General features: G+C 43.5%; 1 protein-coding gene across 10 annotated transcripts in view; it reads right to left on the bottom strand.

Annotated features, from left to right (window-relative positions):
* Window positions 1–21324, bottom strand: part of tns1a (tensin 1a) — a 62428-nt gene that overhangs the window by 30843 nt on the left and 10261 nt on the right. For 8 of the 10 annotated variants that reach the window (XM_058052528.2, XM_058052524.2, XM_078796802.1 and 5 more), the window contains 2 exons: window positions 10975–11089; window positions 9294–9331 (listed from right to left, as the gene is read on the bottom strand). In XM_058052528.2, the coding sequence (XP_057908511.2) occupies window positions 9294–9331; window positions 10975–11089 (153 nt within the window). Of the gene's footprint in view, window positions 1–4361; window positions 4986–9293; window positions 9332–10974; window positions 11090–18121; window positions 18377–21324 lie in introns of those variants that run through there. The other 2 variants (XM_058052529.2, XM_058052534.2) reach the window with 2 other exon arrangements.

Below are 21324 nucleotides of genomic sequence, written 5' to 3'. Positions count from 1 at the left end.
GCATATTCCTAATATATGCTTTTTTTTAATATACACATAATTACTAGGGATGTCCGATATTGGCTTGTTGCCTGAAAACCAATATGCCTATATATTATTATGTATATATATTATGCCTATATACCAGTCATGATGTGCTATATATATATATATATATATATATATATATATATATATATATATATATATATACAGTGCATCCGGAAAGTATTCACAGCGCTTCACTTTTTCTACATTTTGTCATGTTACAGCCTCATTCCAAATTGTATTAAATTAATCTCTTACCTCAAAATTCTACACAAAATACTCCATTATGACAATGTGAAAAAGTTTTTTTTTTGACTTTTTTTGAATTTATTAAAAATAGAAAACAAAAAAATCACATTTACATAAGTATTCACAGCCTTTGCCATGAAGCTCAAAATTGAGCTCAGGTGCATCTTTTTTCCACTGATCATCCTTGAGATCTTTCTACAGCTTAATTGGAGTCCACCTGCAGTAAATTCAGTTGATTGGACATGATTTGGAAATATAATAACTGTCTATGTAAGGTCCCACAGTTGACTGTGCATGTCAGAGCACAAACACCAAGCATGAAGTCAAAAGAACTGTCTGTAGACCTGCGAGACAGGATTGTCTTGAGGCACAAATCTGGGGAAGGATACAGAAACATTTCTGCTGCTTTGAAGGTCCCAATGAGCACAGTGGCCTCCATTATTCGTAAATGGAAGACGTTTGGAACCACCAGGACTCTTCCTAGAGCTGGCCGGCCTTCTAAACTGAGCGATCGGGGAAGAAGGGCCTTAGTCAGGGAGGTGACCAAGGCCCCGATGGTCACTCTGTCAGAGCTCCAGCGTTCCTCTGTGGAGAGAGGAGAGCCTTCCAGAAGGACAACCATCTCTGCAGCAATCCACCAATCAGGCCTGTATGGTAGAGTGGCCAGACGAAAGCCATCAGACCAGAGAATTTTGTTTCTCATGGTCTGAGAGTCATTCAGGTGCTTTTTGGCAAATTCCAGACGGGCTGCCATGTTCCTTTTACTAAGGAGTGGCTTTCGTCTACGAAGAGTCCTGGTGGTTCCAAACGTCTTCCATTTACGAATAATGGAGGCCACTGTGCTCATTGGGACCTTCAAAGCAGCAGAAATGTTTCTGTATCCTTCCCCAGATTTGTGCCTCAAGACAATCCTGTCTCGCAGGTCTACAGACAGTTCTTTTGACTTCATGCTTGGTGTTTGTGCTCTGACATGCACAGTCAACTGTGGGACCTTATATAGACAGTTATTATATTTCCAAATCATGTCCAATCAACTGAATTTACTGCAGGTGGACTCCAATTAAGCTGTAGAAAGATCTCAAGGATGAGCAGTGGAAAAAAGATGCACCTGAGCTCAATTTTGAGCTTCATGGCAAAGGCTGTGAATACTTATGTAAATGTGATTTTTTTGTTTTTTATTTTTAATAAATTCAAAAAAAGTAAAAAAAAAAACTTTTTCACATTGTCATAATGGAGTATTTCGTGTAGAATTTTGAGGTCAGAGATTAATTTAATACAATTTGGAATGAGGCTGTAACATGACAAAATGTAGAAAAAGTGAAGCGCTGTGAATACTTTCCGGATGCACTGTATATCACTATATTGACAGTTACTATGGTACACATAATGTCATTGTATGGTCATATCACCTCGTACTTCGGTACGGGACAAAAAATTACAACATTTAAAAAATTCAAAAAACAAAACGAAACAAAACAAAACCTTAAACTGAATACGGAAAGCAGGAAGTGAACAAATGTAACAGTTACTGATTGTAAAAGAACCAGATGGAGGGGTAGGATTTAATAAGCTTTGCTTCTTCCTACTCCTTTTGGACATGTGGAACTGGGAACTGATTATGTGATTGTAATCTGATGCATGTTCAAATGAAATGAAACCATTACCATTGCCATATATCGGGCCGATAATTATCGGTAATTATCGGACATCCCTAATAATTACAAAGCTCCTTGTCTTAATGTTGACTTTATTCCCATATTTTGACTTTGTTCTCGTAATAGTATAACTCCCAGCTACGTATTTATACATCCTTTTAAACGAGACGCAAACGATTAATTTCACTTGCGTCACAGATTAATTTCACTTCAGAGCAATTTTAAGCCATAAAAATGGCCACTTGTCTGACTGCTGTTTTTGGCGACCCTGGGCCACACTTTGGACACCCTTGATGAAACCCATTCCCAAAAAATGTTATAACCTTACATTGCTAATTGTAAGAAAAATGCATCAGAGACTTTGACATTTGAATCAGAGAGCTCCTAATCGCATCACATCCTGAGGGGAACCAGCAACCCCATAGCATGGCTCAGAAGAGAGGCCATGTCACGAGGTCAAGCGTCTCAGCTGAGTGACGGCTTTTCCCCCAGAACCCGCCCATCTTTTCTCCAGTCTTGCTATTCCAGATAGAAATAACCAAGGAGTTGTCCTTCAACTCCCCCCCAAGATCGTCTTCAGCCCAACATATATTATCTCAGAATGACAGTCCTTCCACACTCACGATCCCCTAAACAATCCTCCTGCCCCCACAGGACCCAATGCCACATGGATGGCAGCCCGCATGAGAAAGTGAATTCCATGCTCTCTAAGTGGTGGCCAAATAAGGACCGAAGCTCACAAAGCCTCTTTGGAGGGATTTAAGCATCGCTGCCTCTCTGTTTTCCTTGGAGGGGGACCAAATCCATGCAGCGCCATGACAGCAGAGCGCCTGTTCCTCTCTGGTTTGATGTTTTGGCGAGTGTGGATTTTGCTGCACATTCAACTGTACATTCTGTTGCACATTGAAAAAATTGTTCAATCAAAGAGAAGGAAAATAGCAGACAACTGAATGATGACGTTTGGTGGATGACAAGAGGAAAGGGTTGCCCATGACCAGACTTATAAGATCTTAGAGACGACCAATCACACAAGTAGGTGAAAAATGTTGGCCAATTTTATATGTGTGAATGTTTTTCATCATTCACACATTCTTATTGAAACCATTCCACGGACAAGAGTTCACCTCTCAACCACTGCAGTTGTGTGACGGCTTTGTGGTCCAAAAGGAACTTCATAAAGCAGACGCACAGGAGGCCGAGGACCATGATGAGTGAGAAAGTAGCTATTGGATCACGGTCAGGCCGCAGCGAGACACGAGTCACTACCACTTCTACAAAATAGACCTTTAAATGAGGAATTGATGAGGATCAGATGTGCAATTGCGGCTTGCTTTGGACACAGACGGAAAACCTTCCAATCGGAAAGGGCCGCAGTGGCGTTTCACGCTGTGATTGCATGTCATAAACTTTAGGTCATTTAATCAGGCTGTCAATCGTGGGAAAGAGCCAACATTCACAACATCTTTTTCAACCAAAGCTCTGCTGATGTTGACCATTTGATGGTGCTGCTGGTGGGAAGCAAACTTAGAAGACCAGCACCTTGAGATGATGTTGTACAGTGCTCAGACACAGGATGTTCTCCCTCAGTAGACCACTCCAAGCACAGTCAAACCAGGATCAAAACACAAGACGGGATGGAATGTCGTCTTGTAAGGATTCTTTGCTGGCCAACTTGATACACAATTTATTTCTGGCAGCGCGTGTTTATCGTTTATTGGCATTGGAATGCAGAGAGCTGAGTCCACAGCCTCTTGTGTCCTACTACCTTTCAGAAGCTGTGATTGTTTAACATTTAGCACCAACAACCATTTTGAGGACATGATTTGATACAATTCTTTCACATTTCTCTTGGGGGTGTTCTCTAATGGGTAAACATGTAACCTTCCCTGAGGGGAACCCGCTTCTATAAGGGGAGACAAACAGCTGTTCTATTAGCATATGTCTTCGCATTACGACGCACCAGGGAGACACCACTCTCTAACTGTGGGCAAGGTGAGAAAAGGTGGCAAGTTTTCTCTGGAGATTTTAAAGCAAATTTAGAACAGCGGCAGGCTTTGCAGTACCCAGTGACAGCGCAGTAAAACTGCATTCCTGTCTGTTGTCTGGCCCGTTAAGTGGGAAACAGGGCACACAAGCCGAGTGACCTCTCGACCGCTCATGTTTGACTGCTACCCCTTTTGCTGGCCAAAGGTCAAAGGTAAGTGATTGCCAACATCAGTCTTGTCAGGACTGAGGAGGGTAGGCAGTGGGGGAAAGTGACTAAAACCATGCAGCTCCACAAAGAAAATGATGTGCATATGCCAGTTGGGGGACCATGAGGGCCACTTCAAAAACCCTTTTAACACAACAACACACTCGAAACACACCCTCCTGAAATCAAGCAAAATGTAAGCATGCAAACCCCCAAAGGACCCTGAACACAACTCTTACCTGGACACTGGAGCAACTAGGGTCTCTCTTTCCAGCTCTGTCTGGTTTCTACTGCTGCATTTCCACTGCCTGTACGACACCCACCACCCTCACACCACCTCAGGCGAGGACGGGGGCAAGTGAGGGAGCACCAAATACATATACTTTTGCCCTCCTCCTTAGCCACAGCTCCCCCTTGCTCAAAAGACCAGCAGTAATCCCGGACGTGTGCCAGAGCGCTACTGAACTCGGTGTGCAGCCTTCCGACTGGACCAGGATGCACTCTTTGTGCTGCTGGCTCTGGCTTCTATTTTGCCTGCCAAGTAGTGTTCAAACACACTATATAAGGCCAAGAAAGTGGCTCGGGGCAGCTTGGTGCCCAAAGCGAGAGAGTAACTGCATCCTTTCCTCTCTGAGCCCCGTCTGTCTAATTTTCCTGTCTGCACTCCATCACTATCCTCCTGTAGCTGTTGGCAGAGAGAATAACTCTCATTGCATCAACAGCATCATGAAACAGCATTAGAAATTGGAATCTGAATCACTCACCAGCCCCAGGAGTCGATAACAGGTAACTAATATCATGTCACATTTATCAATTTGTTTGTCGAATTTCAATTTCATGTTTTTTCTTGCAAAATTGCCTCCATTTTTGCACTTTGCAGTTTCCTTGTAATTGGAAATACATTTTGGTGAACATAAGGAAACATAAACACCCTCTGCACTCGCATTCACACCTACGGACACTATGGCTGTATGGAAGTCTACTGCTGCTGTGACTTGTCGACTTGTGACGTCAAGTGTCAATTACCAGAAAGAAAAGAGAAGATACCGAATCACCGTCTGTATTTATTTTAATTGTCATTTATACAGTGGTATACCTTGGCATGAGTGTCCTAATTAACACATTTTACATAGAGGCGCCTCTCGTCTGATTTGAAGTGAAAAAAGTAAAATTTGGATTTTGATGGGACTTACCGACAGGCATAGGTGAGGACAGCTATTTGGGGATTTGGGGTACTTCTGCCAATGTGACAAAGGCGTAAACAAGCGAGCAGACACACAGCATCCAATGAGATGGTGGCAAAGGCTCGCGAAAGACTTTATTAGTGTTATGATTATTATTTATTACTGCTTTATTAGTGTTTGTGCTCAAAATGGTGTGTGTGTCAAAGATGACTTCTATGTGGGGCGGGGGGGGGGGGGGGGGGGGCTTTGGTAGTGTAGTGGTGTACATGGTGGACTTCCGTGTAGCTGGTAAATTCCCACCCAATGCAGTATTATTATTGCTCAGGTGTACCTTGGGCTGGCTACAATAAAAGGCCACCCAAAATGTGCATTTTTGTTACACAGCACAATGCCAAGGAGCGAGGGAGTGTGCAGTATATTATCCAATACATTAAAACCACACATAGCCTTTTATTCTAGCCAGCCTAAGGCACACCTGTACAATAACCGCACTCTCATCAGCACCTTGAGGTGGAATATCAGATTTAGATAATTTGTGAACAGTATTTTAGAGAAATCTGCCTTTTGTGTACATGGAAAAAGTTTATAAATTTTGAGTTGAGCTCCTGAAGAAGGACTTAAAGATGTATTATCCTTCTCTTAGAACTTAGTTCATGACCTCTAAGAAAGATGAAGTTTAATTAGGCTGTCAGTCATCAAACCGCACCGCACCGCGTTATGAGGCCGCCCGTACCGCTTGTCTGCCAGCCGCCTCTATAACACTGAAGGGCATCACTATGGAGACACATGTTGACGCCTCTCTGATGCGACATGTTTGCACCGGGGCAACAGACTTGCGTTTGTGAAGGAGGAACAGGAAGGCGTGACTTCAGCAGCTATGCGACCATTTTGTGTGTGTGTGTGTGTGTGTGAGTGTGTATGAGTGTGTGTTCACTCCTCCCCTGCTACTGCTCTACCTTTTTCATTTTCATGCTCAGATGGTTTTGCTGTTTTCCATGCCAACATTCTTGAGCGGCGCTCACCCCCTCCCTCAAAGCCTGTTTTACTGTTTGTTCTAAGTTTGACCAAAAAGACAAAACTGCCAAAACAGAGCAAATGTCAAAACTATTTTAAGAGGGTGCACATGCGCATGCACTTGAACACGTTGGTCAGATGCATGCACCCCCATGACTATGATGATGAGGTGCCTCCAATGTCATCATTTACTAGTGGAGGAAAAAAGTGGCGTTGGTATTTTAAATGTATCTAATTGAAAAGACTAATATGTAGATGGACTATTATAGATTAAAATAATAAATTTTGGCCATGTCCGAATCAATTTATTATATTCACGAGAACTAGGAATGGGTAGTCCTTAGTGCCAAGTTTTGGAACGTTTGTTTGTGTTTATGTGGTAATACATGTTCATGAATTACTTTAATTGATGGATTCTCCAATATAAGCAATTTACCATGTGATACCATGGCACCTTGGTTTACATCCACCCTGGTTGGCACGTTTGTTGGTTAACATCCCACATTTTTTCTTGAATTTTTCCTTGGCTTGCTTTAACCCGCTTGTTTACCTTCTGCGTGCTGCACGCCTCCATGCTTTCTCATTTCCTCCTTCCATCTATGATCTCTGCTGAGCTCTTATCAAATTCACTTCTGCCACCTTGTGGCCATTTTCATTGCTTCAAACTGCTCTAAAAGTGAAATGCATTAGTGGAGGGTTGAGTCATCACCTCTTTTTGCCTTGAATGCAAAAAAAAGTATGTTGTTGGGATGTAGCGTTCAGGTTTATTAAAACATATAAATGTGTTTTTGGTATTGAATGAGTTAAGGTGTACATGTTAAAGTGCTAACCGCACATTGGTATCTATGGAATGAGAATTCTATACTTTTACATTACATATGCAATTCGCCCAGACACACACATAAATACAGTAGCTGTGCAGGACTGCAGGCAGTAAAATGGGGCTAAAACTGGGCCTCTTGCAATATTAAAGGACTGCTGGTTTGTATTTTATGGAGCATGCTGTTGACCAGACGTCAAATTAAAGGCTTTCCAGTCACACATCAACACATGTTCCGATGTGGACTCCATTGGAGATTGACAGGAGTTACCTGCCTATGTAATATATGGACATACTATGCATACTACATATTGACATATTGTTTTGTGTTGGTGGCCCTTTGTTTGTTGATTGTTAACACGGGCTATGAGGAAAGTACAGTACCGGTCAAATGTCTGAACACATCGCATTTCTTGGCATTAGAAAAGTCAAGTTAGAAAAGTTTTTTTACTGCCCATTTCCTGCCATCTTGCTCACAGACCTAATAAGACATAAAGAGACATACAGTACGACTTGTGCTCGTACGATGAGTAAAACTTCACTGCTTTAATGTAAGGGCTGTTTCACAATCCCAGATGACCGCGTGCAGGTTCTGAGTGAGGACGGGAAGCACACAGAGGACATACTACCGGCCTTCAAAATAAAAGTCCCGTTTGCCTTCCAACTTTATAAACAAGAGTGTCGTAAAAATATTTCCATATGCAGTAGCGATTGCATGGGTGACCCAAAATGAACTTTCTTGCTTCATTTATTGAATTTTAGCATGACAGTATTGTATATTATATTATACCACCATTTACTTTTTATTATCGAACTCGTCTCCAGGGTGAGTTAGAAACTGCTGCAGCAACACCAAGACATGCAAACAGTATTTTAGGAAAGACGCCAGAGCACAACAATTGCTCTCCAGCCCTGATGTTTAGAAGTATTCAGACAGCCACTTCCTCGTCATCCCTGTCGACACCCACACAGCCAAACCTCGCCTCCATCTTCCAAGCCACTGCTCCTTCAATCACACAGAAAACCGTTGCAGCATCGTTCCAAGACAGAGGGAAAAAAATGCAGACTTGCTTGCACTGACAGACAGAGGCAGTGATACCGGGTAGACACACGACAGCACATGGTCTGTAATGCACAGACATTCCGCTTCGGTACGCACTCTGTACATGATAAAGGTGAGGGACAGGAAATGCATTTTCAACTCAAGCAGACTACCACTAAAATCAGACAAAATCAGCATGGGCGTGCAGAGCAGCTTCACAAGCCCAGGAAGTGGAGGTCATTCTCACGATAAGGCGCCAAGGAGGCCCTTATATGTGAACACTTCACAATGCTGGTGGAATATGTCAACGGCCAAAGACAAGCGGATACGACGTATCAGCAGCTGGCATTGTTCGGGAAAGATGAGAATTAAAACCAGAAAACAACATTCCAGCAACATTTATAGGGCAGAAAAGCACAATATGTCCCCTTTGATATTGTACTTGACACACATGTTGGCAACATCACACCTTCTTGACACTCTCATTCAAGTCATAATGGGCCCCATTAATGCGTCATAAGCGGCATAAAATGTGCCGACGCCGGCATTAAAAATCCAAGCAACCGGGTGGTTAGTGGGATGTCAATGCCTCTAATAAACAGAAGGAATAAAATCATGCCTGTGACATATTCACTGTGATAATGTCAGCAGTGAAAGATAAAACCAGCGTTTAGTGAAAGGATGTCCTCCGTCAAAAGATTTCCGCTTTCAACATCAGTCACCGCAAATGACTTTTCCTGGTTTGCGGCATGCCGCCCCCCCTAGCCCCAGCCTAAATTCCTGCAGAGACATTGGAGTCGAGGGGCAAGCAATGAGGATGTTTCGGTTGAGAATGAGGGCAGGCTGAGTCGAGACGAGGGTGATGACAATTTTCAGCATCATTCCCGACCGACAAAAACCACTAAAAGCCTAGTCCAGCTCTGCCCTCCCCTTCATTTGCTCCACATCCCTCTATGTTCCCCCACCACACACTGGAATCACGTTTCAAGAGTCAAAGCAGAGAAACATACAGACAGAGAGGTTGGAATGTGTCCATATATTCTATATTTCCATATTCTATATGGTCATATTGCATGCTTAAATACAGCCTTGTGGTTGGACAGTGTCTTACCTTAACTTCACATTTTTTATGGCAGGACAGCCGACAAGCTGCAAGAAAAAAGGGCAAATGTTATATTTTGCATTTAATATTTTGCACACCCACCCACCCCCCACTGCTGTAGTCTGTGGCACTCTTGTACTGTCATGCTTGCAGCTGCTCAGTGTGCTGGAAAGCAAACTTCAACATGGCCCAGCGCTCTACCACCAGAGAGTGCTGTGGTGCTGCCCCCAAGTGGCTGCAAAAGGGGAACACCCAACATGTGAAAAAAAAAAATCAAGACGCAACCAGATCAGTAAGATGACAGTGATCTCCTAATGGTCATGCTCTTTTTCAGACAAGGAAAATGTTTGCATGCATCAGTCTGACAGTCAGACAGTCTGACTCATAATAACAATAACATGCAACAACAACAACCTACCATTCCACGTTGGTAACAAACGTGCAACTTACAATGCTGGGTGGCGACACTGCAATATACATAATCCCTGGCCAAAAATGTATTCATTAAATGTATTCATTACGCTGTTTTTTTTTTCATTTCCTGGTTGAATACGGCCCATTTTTAGTCCAAAACGTTATCACAAAGACGTTGTGATAACATGACCGGTCACTCTGTGACAGTAATATGAAAGTAATGTTCAGTGAGACACAAGCACCAGAGTTGATCGCTACAACAACAGGCTTTTATTGCAGGCTTGAATGATCTTAGACACAGACACGATAATCCCTAACACAGGCTAATGATGCGGTCATAATCCATAAACTCTGGCTTCCAGAACACGTTAGGTCTACCATATTATGCATGTGCAAAGGTGACTATAAGGGTGTTATTTCATGGCTAGAGGGCTTTAATAATGTTTAAACACATATTTAGAAGGTGGTAAACAGGTTATCTAAACAGGTATTACATTTTTAAGGCATCCTGTTTCTCAAAATTCACTTTTCCCGGCCGGGTCTGGAAACAATTAACCGTGTAAACGAGGGATTACTGTGCAACTAAATCATCAATTCACATGGGCACATAATATAAACATCTGCCTGAGAGGGAAATGTGTTAAAGAGGTCTGGACCTTGGGGAGCTGCAGCTAATAACCACAATAACCACAAACATCTGGAGGGTTTAGGTGACCATATATGCGCCAGGACTGCATACTGTGGTCATAACACAGCTTATAGAGGAACAAAAGAGGGATGAAGGTAATTCTCGTGCGCTCTTGCAGATCCCCCTCCCCCCTATTTTCTCTCCCTGTTCTGCCTCTCTCCACCACCCCACTTTGCCTCTTATCTAGGCTAATTCAGCAGCAGCAGCCATGCTAATTTTAACAGCAAATCTGCAGCCAAAGCCCCATACAGGCCTGATCTGCTCCTGCTGGGTCTCTAATTTGTCAGCGCTGCTTCATCCGCAAGTCTGCACTGCACAAAAGCGCATGCAGCTATACGCAAAATAAAAATCCCGGCATGTGCATGTAAAAGGATCGTAATTCAAGACAGAACACTGGGAGAGACTAGATTTTCCTGAGCATCCTCAGCCTACATTCAGCGAGGCATCTTAATGTTTATGGCAGCCGTGACCGCAATTTGCTGAGATAAACGGACAAAGTAGGTCGTCAGCGGGAGCAGCCTTTCCCGGTGTGGTGGAAGAGGCGAATAAGAGAATAAACAATGTATCAGGATGTGAGCAAATACCCACCTTTGCAGATGAGACCCTCCTTTGTGATGGCCTGCTTGCATATATCACAGCTCTTGGCCTTCTTGAATGGCTTCAGCTTGAAGGAGTGTGTGTGGACACCCTCCAACTCATCAGGCTGAGAAGAAACGGAGACAAAGAAGTCATCATCACACAGTGTTCGTGGAACAACACTTTCTTCTCCTCCAACCATAACCATATGTCAGGATCACAATGGAACTATACACGCGTCGACATTAATACCATCAGCAGGGAATGTTTTCACTTTGAAGCGCTCGAATTAATGATGAAGTGGGGAAACAACCTCACAGCAGCAAAATACTCTGTGTGTGTGCGTGTGTGTGTTAAGGTTGATTCCTCCAGGATACGGGGGAGCATCTCGAGAAACGACACCTTCGGCTTTGCACTCAAGAGTGGAGCTGAAAACCCTCCTGGATGTAATGTTTTTCCTCTCGAAATGTCATTTGCCCATCATTCTTCTCCCCGAGCGGCCTCTTCATGAGTCATAGCAGCGATGTCATTTCCTTTGTGTGTTTGTGCAGCTTGAACGAGCCGGGACAGGCTCTGACCAACTGTGAATCTCAGCTGGAAACAACATTTTACACGCATTTACCTGCTTTACGGTCTCCAATTAATGGGATATAGCTCAGTGCTGTGGATGGGACCTGATCAGAAGCAGTTACCTGGCTGTCATGACAACTGTCAGACTTTCAGAAGACTTTTCAGAAGACCATTTTTACTCAGAACAACAGGCCAGTAAAAATCCATCCTTTGTGCAGTATTGGCTTCCCTTGAGAGGCCCGGGAGAGAAAATTGAAAATTCTGGTGAGAGACAGAAAATGGCTGCAGATGGAGGAAAAAAGACGGTATAAAAGGAGAGTGGACGGTCTAAGAGCCGAGGATGGATGGCGAGGAAAGTAGGTGTTTCTCTGAGCCTTATAGACAGCCGGACCAATAAATCAAGCCTCGATGCTCCTCTCCCCTAGGTGCACTTAGCTAATGAAAAGCATCACTACCCTCGCTCGACCTCACTTACGGCCGAGATGCGAGACCATGAGGAATGCGGATGGAGACAGCACCCAAAGGCACCGCTATGTCCTTCGGCAGCCCGTGGAAACAAATTAGTGCTGCCAGATATGAATGACAAACAATCACACATTGGAGTTGAGCACAGACCTCCATCAAAGCTGAACATCCGTCATTTGGATCAGCACGATTTTATGTACAGAGATGTTCGGTTTACTTTTTACCCAGATCTGATATTGTTCAGCACTTCATTACCTATATTAACCGATATAAGCAACAGCTCTTTCTTCAAAACTAATGTCCGGTCACATCTGAAATCCAGCAGTGTTGTTTTGTTGAAGAAGCCAGTCATTACCACACAGACAAGGGCCATCAGTCATGAGGAATGCCTCCTCGCAACATCTCCACATAGCCATCTGCCGTTTGACACCCCTGCACAACTCGACACTTCATTGTTCCCCACATACCCCCAGCATGGACTGTTTTCTCGCCTGGCGTCTGGGAGAAGGCTCTGCAGCATCCGCTGTAGAACAACCAGGTTTAGAGACAGCTACTTCCCCCTGGCCATCAGACTGCTCAATGCCAAATAAGCCCCTCTACCTGCCCACATGCACAACCAAAACTTTAAATTATTGTTATTTATTCTAAATTATTTAAATTATTTGTACAAATGACTGTTTACGCTGTACATTGTTGTTCATATTTGATGTAATCTATTTATTCTCCACATTGTTATTTATTATTTATTATTACACGGGAGGCAGGCAACGACATTTTGTTGGCAATTTCTCTGCTGTGTTATTGTGCAATGACAATAAAGAAAGTCTATGTCTATGTCTATGTCTCTATGAAGGAAAACACACCCCAGATTATGATGGCACCCCCACCACTATGCCTCGTGGAAAACATCTCAGATGGGATCTCCTTGTCATGCCAGTAACAATGAAAGTCATCAGGACTGTCTCTGTGACATTTTAAACTTTCTTCCACATTTCAATGTCCCGTGCTTGGTGCTCTCATGCAAATTCCACATGGGAACTTTTGTGACGTTAAAGAAGACAAGGCCTTTGAAGATGTTGTTTTGTTCCCTTCACAGATGGCATCTGATGGTTATTGGACTGCGCTCAGCAACCTTCTGTCCTTCATTTGGGCCTGCAATATTTTTCAGGTGTGCCGCTTGACTTTTTGTCCCAACACTCAGGACCTTTGAGGAAGTTTCAAGTAACTGCCTTACTGCCTTACTTACCTCATCAGAAGCCTTGTTTATGCAGTTCAATAATCCGACCACGCTCAAAGAGAGGAAGCCTTTTTTGCCTTTGCCATCCGGAGATGAAGACAGTTTGAATGCCGAAGAAAATGACATATTTTCTGCCAAGATTGTGTCTTTTAAAGGCTGTGGTCCTAAACATTTGATCAGCTGATGAACGGCTTATTTCACGTCAATGCTTGTTTGCAACTCTGCTAACTCAAATTTTTTTCTGCCGTTGTCCACCGAGTAAGAAATGAGCAGTTTACTTTGAGAAAAATGCAAAAATGCCCAAAATTGGACAGGATGTTTACCAACAGTGTGTTACCACCACGTATTGCCAAAAAGGTTGCTGTGAAATCACACAAACTAACAAAGCAATGAAAGTGATATATCAAACAGACAAAAGTCACACAAACTAAAAGTCTTGAACTTTCCACATATGGTTCCATTTGTAGCACAGCGTTAGCTTATGTTGGAATAAAGATGCTGACGTAATGTCCCTGCAGTCCATTAATCAGATGTAAAGTCTCCCAGGAACAATGACCAGTGGAGATTACACTTGGAAATTGGAAACAGACAAATCCTGACTCAGGGAATGTAACGTTTCTTGGCTACGGTTTTACATTTTTGCCCCTGTGATGCAAATTTGAATCTGCAGGAACATACATACATTGCCAATGTGCTCCTTGGCTGAGGGAGGTAAGAAGGGAAACTCTAGGAAGCCTAACGAGCACCAAACCGAGCCACACCACTGGCCAGCATAAGTCTGTGTAGCCAAGCATGAGGAGCAACATGCTCCATTGAAACAAACATGCCCATGAGCAAGCAAAGTCCTGCACCACCAGGATTAAGAAAAAAAAATCACTCACACCTGCATTCAATTTGCCTGGAACAAAGAGTGCCTTTGTGAGACAAAGACCGGGCCACTCAGAAGGAAGGCAAAACCTCCTGTGCAGCCAATGCATGCAATATTGCACGATGGACTAAAATTAGCACGGAATTCCCATTTAAAGCCTGTGAGTTCCCTGCAAAGCATAATAATGGCCCTTGCAATCACCTTGGCGCAGATGCACCCAGAGAGTATGTCAAGAGGTGTATTATGATTATTTCACCCATACAAGACGTCAAAAAGATTTTTCACCATCAGGAACCAACAAAAGCATTTCATCAGAAATACACACAAAAAACAGTGTGTTCCTTTCTTATTCTGCAGTGATGCATCATGGGAGTATGGATCACTGTACGAGAACATAGCTATGAGTTCATGATGTTTTATTTATGACAGCAAATACAGTCAATCCCTTGTGGACTGACTCTGTGGGCCTGTGGCCAGATTGTAGCTGATCGTGCGATGAGAGTGCAGAGAAACGCTGTGCAGTGAAAGACGCGCCGCGTGTGTTAACGTGATAGCATCAAGCCGTGCAAACTTGAGTTGAGGGTGTCACATGATCAATACCAGGTGCAGAGCAGGAGACACTAATCAATGAGTCGTGATCATGAAGTCGAGGCGGCTTATGATCGTTAGGCGGTCGCTAATGTGCTGAGAATGGCGCGGTTGCTAATGAGTCCGCTTGAAAACACACACAGCACAGCAAGTGCAGAACAAGATGACGCATTGCTTTGAAATGCAGATCGCATGCAGCATCTGTGTCACCGAATGTTAAACACCACTTTGTTTGTGTGATGCTTGTGCAACAGCTGCAAACCAACCTTTGATTGGCTTACAGGCCAGGCCTGCAGACATTTGTGTGAGTATATACTTCTGACGATTAAATAAGCTTTGCTTGCTCACGTGAAACTGTGAATTGTACTGTGTGATGCATTCCAATGTAAATTGCATGCACCATTACGACCAACTGGTCGGAAATACTTCCTTCAACACCAAAAATGGCTCACAAGACAAAGTGTTTCTTCTTTCACAAGAAGTTACCAACTTCATGTGAAAGAATCTGAACTATCCCTTTAATACAACCAACCTCATGGTGCATTTGAAGGTCCCTCAAACAACCAACGATGTTTGAAATGCAAATTGTGGGAAATTCCCTCGGGATGGAAAAAATCATTGACTATAACAGGTGAGTAACATCATATTGAAATGCTTCATTGGGCACCTCAAGTCATCGATACCACAGACTCATAAAAAAGTGGCTTACTTTTTCTCAGCCCTACTTTTGCTGCCTTATGTTCTCTGAGTAATCGCTTCATCAAACCTTTTCTAACATTCCTCTCTACAAAATACATCATAAAGGTATGTATGATTCATGCTTTTGCTATCTTATTGGAAAATGTGCATTGGGACATCCTTTATTTTCACATATTTCTTCCGCCAGAAAGCTAGTAAAAGTTTCTTGCATCTCGTATTGCATATCTACGAACCTAGTCGTTAAACATTTTGTGTATATGACAATAGTGGGATTTGCTGGCGACCAGTCCAGGGTATACCCTGCCTCTCGCCTGAAGTCAGCTGGGATAGGCTTCAGCATGCCCCCATGACTCTAATGAGGATAAGCGGCATAGAAGATGGGTTGGAGTCAAACATGTATGAGATGTTATATGCCCAAGTCCAGCCCTGCTTACAGGTACACGGGCATCTTTTCAGCCTCCCACCAGGCCTTTAACCACTGTGGGCAGACATCCAGCACTGGCAGTGAGAAGAGGCGCAGGAGTGCCGTGAAGCACCAATAGGAAGTGAGCTGAAACTGGGTTCTGCGTGGCCAGGAGGGAGATGTCTGGTCACATCGCATATAAATCACCTGTTCACAGATGCGCAAAGCTCTGTTTGGCCAGAGTGACGTCCTCAGAGGAGTTGTGAAGATACACACAGTATGCACCGGCTAGATAAGTGGAGGAAGCACAACAGTGAGCTGGGTGCAGATACCACTAGTGCTTACTTTTACTCCAAATATGAGCCTGGAACAACAGACTGTTTTTAAATTCAGGTTGTTTTCAATCATACAGGTGTTGTCAGCCTTGATTATGCAGCTTTGTGCAAATGTACTGCAAGCATTAAAACTCTTTCTGTCTTTCTGTTCTAAGTATGTTGAATACAGCATGTAGTGTAAATTCTGGTACATAAGCCACACCCACTAAATTTATAGGAAAACACTGATTTGTTCTTATATAAGCTGCACCGGTGTATACAATTTGTGTCCACATCATAAAATGGTATATTGTGGCCCACATGAGTCTGTGAGGGCAGGCAGCCAATCAAGAGATCAGTGTACTGACAACGAGCTTGTCAATCCAGTGGAAAGGGAAGGGAGGTCATTATATATAACGACATAACAATCTGACTCACGGTGTCATCTAACAATAAGTAGTTTACTAACAACGCTAAATTCATCACACTACAACTTAACACTCCAAATGTGTACCCAAAAATACACAATCATGTACTAATATGAGTTTAAAATCAATAAAACTACATTTTAAAGTTGCCACACAGTATTTAAACCATTACTAGTAGTTCTGAAGTAAGTCAGAAGATTAGAATTTAGCCATAGATTAGCTGCACTGCTGTATAAACTGCAGGGTTCAAAGTTCAAGAAAAAGGTAGCCAGAATTTATGGTAGTGGTGTTGTTTTAGCTCATGATACTACTATTGTTACACAGTTTAACAATAGACTTTTGGTTCTTTGAATCCACTAGGGGTGTTCTCATATTATTTTGGTTGGGAAAAAAATGCACCTTTAAAGGTTGCACTGTCAAGCTGAGGTTGTTGTTGTCATCAAGACACCCAGCTCTAGAAGGGATGGATGAGCAGCATATCGGTTGTTCTAGAGTGCAGCGGGCCACACACACACACACACACACAGCGGTGTGACACGGCAGTAACAGTCCAATCAAAGCGTGATTGATTTTCAGAGCTCTCCAGGGATTTGGTTAAGTCAATAAGGGACTCTGTTAGACAACTGACGACATGATAGATCTGGCATACATGTGAGCCTGCAGTTTTTCCACGACTGTGTGATAGAAGGAAGCAAAGCTGGGGAGATTTAATGTATGTGGACGACGTTTCAGACAAAAATCAGTAGCTGGCTCGCCATCAGCACATGTGCTACTGTAGGAACACAGCTTCCGTCAGCGTGTCACATCTAATATTCTCTGCCTGTGCATGGGCATGATAAATGATTAATAGTGTGTATTTGGGGAGCTTTCTTAGAACCGGCATCTTGCGAGTCACGCCTGCGTGTTACTCTTGGCAGCCCTCGAGGTCTTTCCTTCACTTGCTTGCATGCTCTTGCGTCCAGTGGCCATTAATGTCAGATAGTGGCTGCGCCTTTACCAACTCTTGCTTAGCAGCCACACTGCATGAAAGCTTCTGCACTCCTGCATCCAAATGGTTCTCTCCTTGACAACAAGTGACTTAAAAGTAGGGCAGATTCCTCGCTTGGACACTTGGATGCATTACACACCGTGTATACATGCTGAATGAAAAAGAGTCACCTACTTTTGGAAAAACAAGGCTACAATATGGTCATCCATTACGGCCGTCATTAGAACGTGTCCAATCTGAACAGTCTTAGCGGTGCGTGCCCCGCTTCCCGACACACTCAGCCAGTTTCACATAGGAGGAAAGGCAAAGCAGCGGCAGATTAAATTATACAAGAGAGAACAGAAATAGCTTCAGTGCAGAGGCCGCGTGGACTCAACACAGGAACACACCGGTGAGCATCACCACAGAGCTCAAACTGGATTAGCCCCAGCCTGAGGATGGAGTCTTGGAATGAGCAGTGCCAGCAGGGAATGGAAGACTTTCTAACGATTAAAGTCCAAATGATGACTGAGTGGTATCCACTGTAAATCTTTAACTCTCGCACTTTGACAAGCTGACAAATGTTAAAACAGACCCAGAGACTGAAAGAAATGTCTTACCCAAAACATGCAGGAGAGACAGACCCATGTCCTAGCCCGTCCAGCAAGAGTGGAGGGTAGAGACAGAGACACAGAGGGCATTCTGACGAGAAATCCAAGGTATTCCCAGTGGTGGCGTGCAGCCTTCGATGGCAACTCATATCCAGAGTATATGTGAACTGCACCAATGTTCAGTCAGTCTTCCCCAATCGGATCTCCCTACGTTCCTTGCTTCCCTGCGCTTGCCCTCTCTCTCCTCGACTCAGCCACTTATGCCTCCTCTTTTGTCAACTGGGGCGACTATATTCCACGAAGGGGAAAAGGGGGTGGGTGGGCCAAGAGATGTTAGGGTTCTCTCTCGCAAAACTTGGTCTTTGATGAACCCCCTCAGCTCCCTTGATCACCTCACCTTGCTCATTACAAATATCCGAAATGACACCAATTACCGTGGCAGACGGAAGTCTCATGTATAGGCTGACATGATTCTCCCTTTTTTGGCATCAGGAAAACGTAGCTGAGGGAGCTGCAGAATCAGCTGTGATAAGTGAATTCCCATTAAGTAGGATTGCTTATTTAAAAAGTAAAGAGCTGGAGATATAAACAAGACTCTTGCTCACATGTCGCAGAGCAGAGGGCAGACAGGAAGTGATGTCGGGAGTTCAGAGTTGATTTTTACCTTCGAGTGAGTTACGCCCGCAACAGGAGTCTGTGTTAGCAATTATTGAGACCATTTCAACCTGCAATGAAAGGCTGTTGTTGTGGCGATCAAGTCTGGTGCTTGTGTCTCTCACCGAACACTACGTCAACATTACTGACACCTTGTGACCACTGTAGAACACTACAGATATCACTTCTTTGAATGTGCCTTCTGAATACCTTTAACCTGATTTTGGTTCATTAAGACATTTTGTGCTTGAAAATGCTCAATTTAGGCAAAAATGCTCAAGATTTGCATATTTTTGGACTAATAATCGGCTGTAATAATTTTTGTAATTTTATATACATTATATTTATATTTATATTTATATTATATTACATTATATTATATTTTTTGTTTTTGTATGTAGTTATTTCATAGTTTCAATGTATGGCTTATATTTATAGTTACTGTGTAAAAACTGTGGTTATTTAAATTGTGTGTATTTACAGTCTGACTATTATACAGGATTTTCTTTTTGAGGGTATTTCCAATGTATTTCAGATTATTTTTGTGTTTTATGTTGTATTTATTCATAATTTGTTAGCCATGTAAATTGGGTGACATGCCATATAAAATATGGCCTAGGGCGCCACATTGGTTCCACACTTGCACATACGTGTAAACAAACATTGTTGGCGGCTGCTTGCATGCCAATAAAAAAGCCAAGCTATGAATCAACATTGTATCAGTGAGCACATTACATCACAGCCAGATCCATAAAGGGCTAAGAGCCGATTCGCTTTGAGAAAACACCCCCTATTGATCCCTACTGCACTACATCACTTGCGCTGCAACAGTTACCTCCATCCAAAGGCTAACCTGACACATAATCTGTGTGCATGCGGGTGTGTGTGTCCACTGTAAACACGATGACAACCAACAGTAAACTGTGGCAAAGCTGTGTGTGGAAATGATTTGGTGCCTGTGTGTGATATGTACAGTACAAACTAAACAGTTTATGCTGGCTTTCTAGCAGCCTCTAGTGGTCTGCACACTCGGTGCAGATTGGTAAACTTGCCTGCATATACAGCTCAATACATGCATGTACATACACCATTGAAAGGGGGTATAGACCATGCACGAAAGGACTTGAAGACCTCTGAGATATGTGCACCATATGCATATCAAGCTCCACCAACATGAACGCACCTGCAAGACCCTGTGTTCAAATAGTTTAGTTTAATTGGAAACAATGATAGGAGTGGCCCAAACCTGGAAGTATACCGCTCTAGTTCATTTTCTCATACCCAGGAATCCATCACATTAAAGCTTTAATGCAGGAATAACAAAGCATCCGTCATGTTGAGTGCTGGCCCAGAACACTGCCAGCCATTCTTGGCCAAAATGTGTAATTCTCTGGGTGCGGTACCTGCATGCCACTCACCCGCAAGTGGCGGACATTAGTCATCGTGGAGGGTCTGAACGTTATGAATGCAAGGGACAACGAATGAGGTTTCCGTGCAGATGCTACAGAGGGGGAGAATAAAGAGCCATTCAGTGGACAGGTTTCCCATCAGCATCCTGTCTTTTGGCTGTCCGGAGCACTGCCTGATGTGAATTTACAGTCCCGGTGGGACATTAGTTAAATGAATAGGGAGAAGTAAACACCAAAGGGAGAGAGAAGGCAGAGGAATCATAAAGGGGGACAAAACGGCAGATGAAGATGGAACGTGAAGAGGAATGTAAAGACATAAAATGATGAAAAAGGGTTAAAAGGGTGACTGGAAATGAAACAAAAGGCAACAGAGTGACAACACAAGCAGATAAAAAGAAATTGAAAAGAAGCGACCAGATGTAAGTGCTACCATGGCATCACCATAGTAACGCAGGCGGAAAAACCTCTGCACATCATCATCCCTCAGCCTCTCCCCCGTCTCCCTGTTACGCCATCTCCTGCCGTAACCCAGGCCTGGGACCGTGCTGCGTTGCCATGGAAACTGAACACCTCACAGTGGTCCACAGAGGGGAAGACGTGGAACCTTACCTTTCTCCCTACTTTCCCCTCCCGGACAGTCACATGATGAGCTCTGGCACAGTTGCCAGAGCAATCAAACGGACTTAGTGGCTGGGGTAAAAGTGTTGCAAGCACCCGGTTGCTAATTCATCACAGAAATGATTTTTGCATTGATCAAATAGTACACCTTCACGAGCTTGAACAGGAAGCCTGCAGGGTCTCCATGTTCATTTTCATTCATATTCTCACACACACACGCATACACACAGTATGGTACATATACATACTCACACACGAGTGCGACAGGGAGCTTGTGCTGGGATTTAGCGTGGGTGTAGAGATAAGGAGCTGCGGCAATTGTGTATGGGGGTCTGTGGGGGTGGGGGGGGTTGCTAGTGGGAGGGTGTTGGGGCTTGAAGTGACGGGCAGTTGCAGTATTGCACACCATTCTCTTCATATTCTAACAAACCGCTTCTCATGTCGTATGTTATGTCTTTTTGCAGTTTCAAAGCTATAGACGAATGCAAAGCACCAAATTGGCCAAGAACAAAGACTGCAGTAAACATTTCC

Source organism: Doryrhamphus excisus, linkage group LG15, assembly GCF_037039965.1.
Source record: "Doryrhamphus excisus strain RoL-2023G ecotype Guam linkage group LG15, RoL_Dexc_Guam_v1.1, whole genome shotgun sequence".
NCBI classification, from domain to species: Eukaryota; Metazoa; Chordata; class Actinopteri; order Syngnathiformes; family Syngnathidae; genus Doryrhamphus; species Doryrhamphus excisus.
The sequence above is the reverse complement of the archived record's forward strand: the minus strand, read 5'-3'. Positions and strand labels throughout refer to the sequence as shown.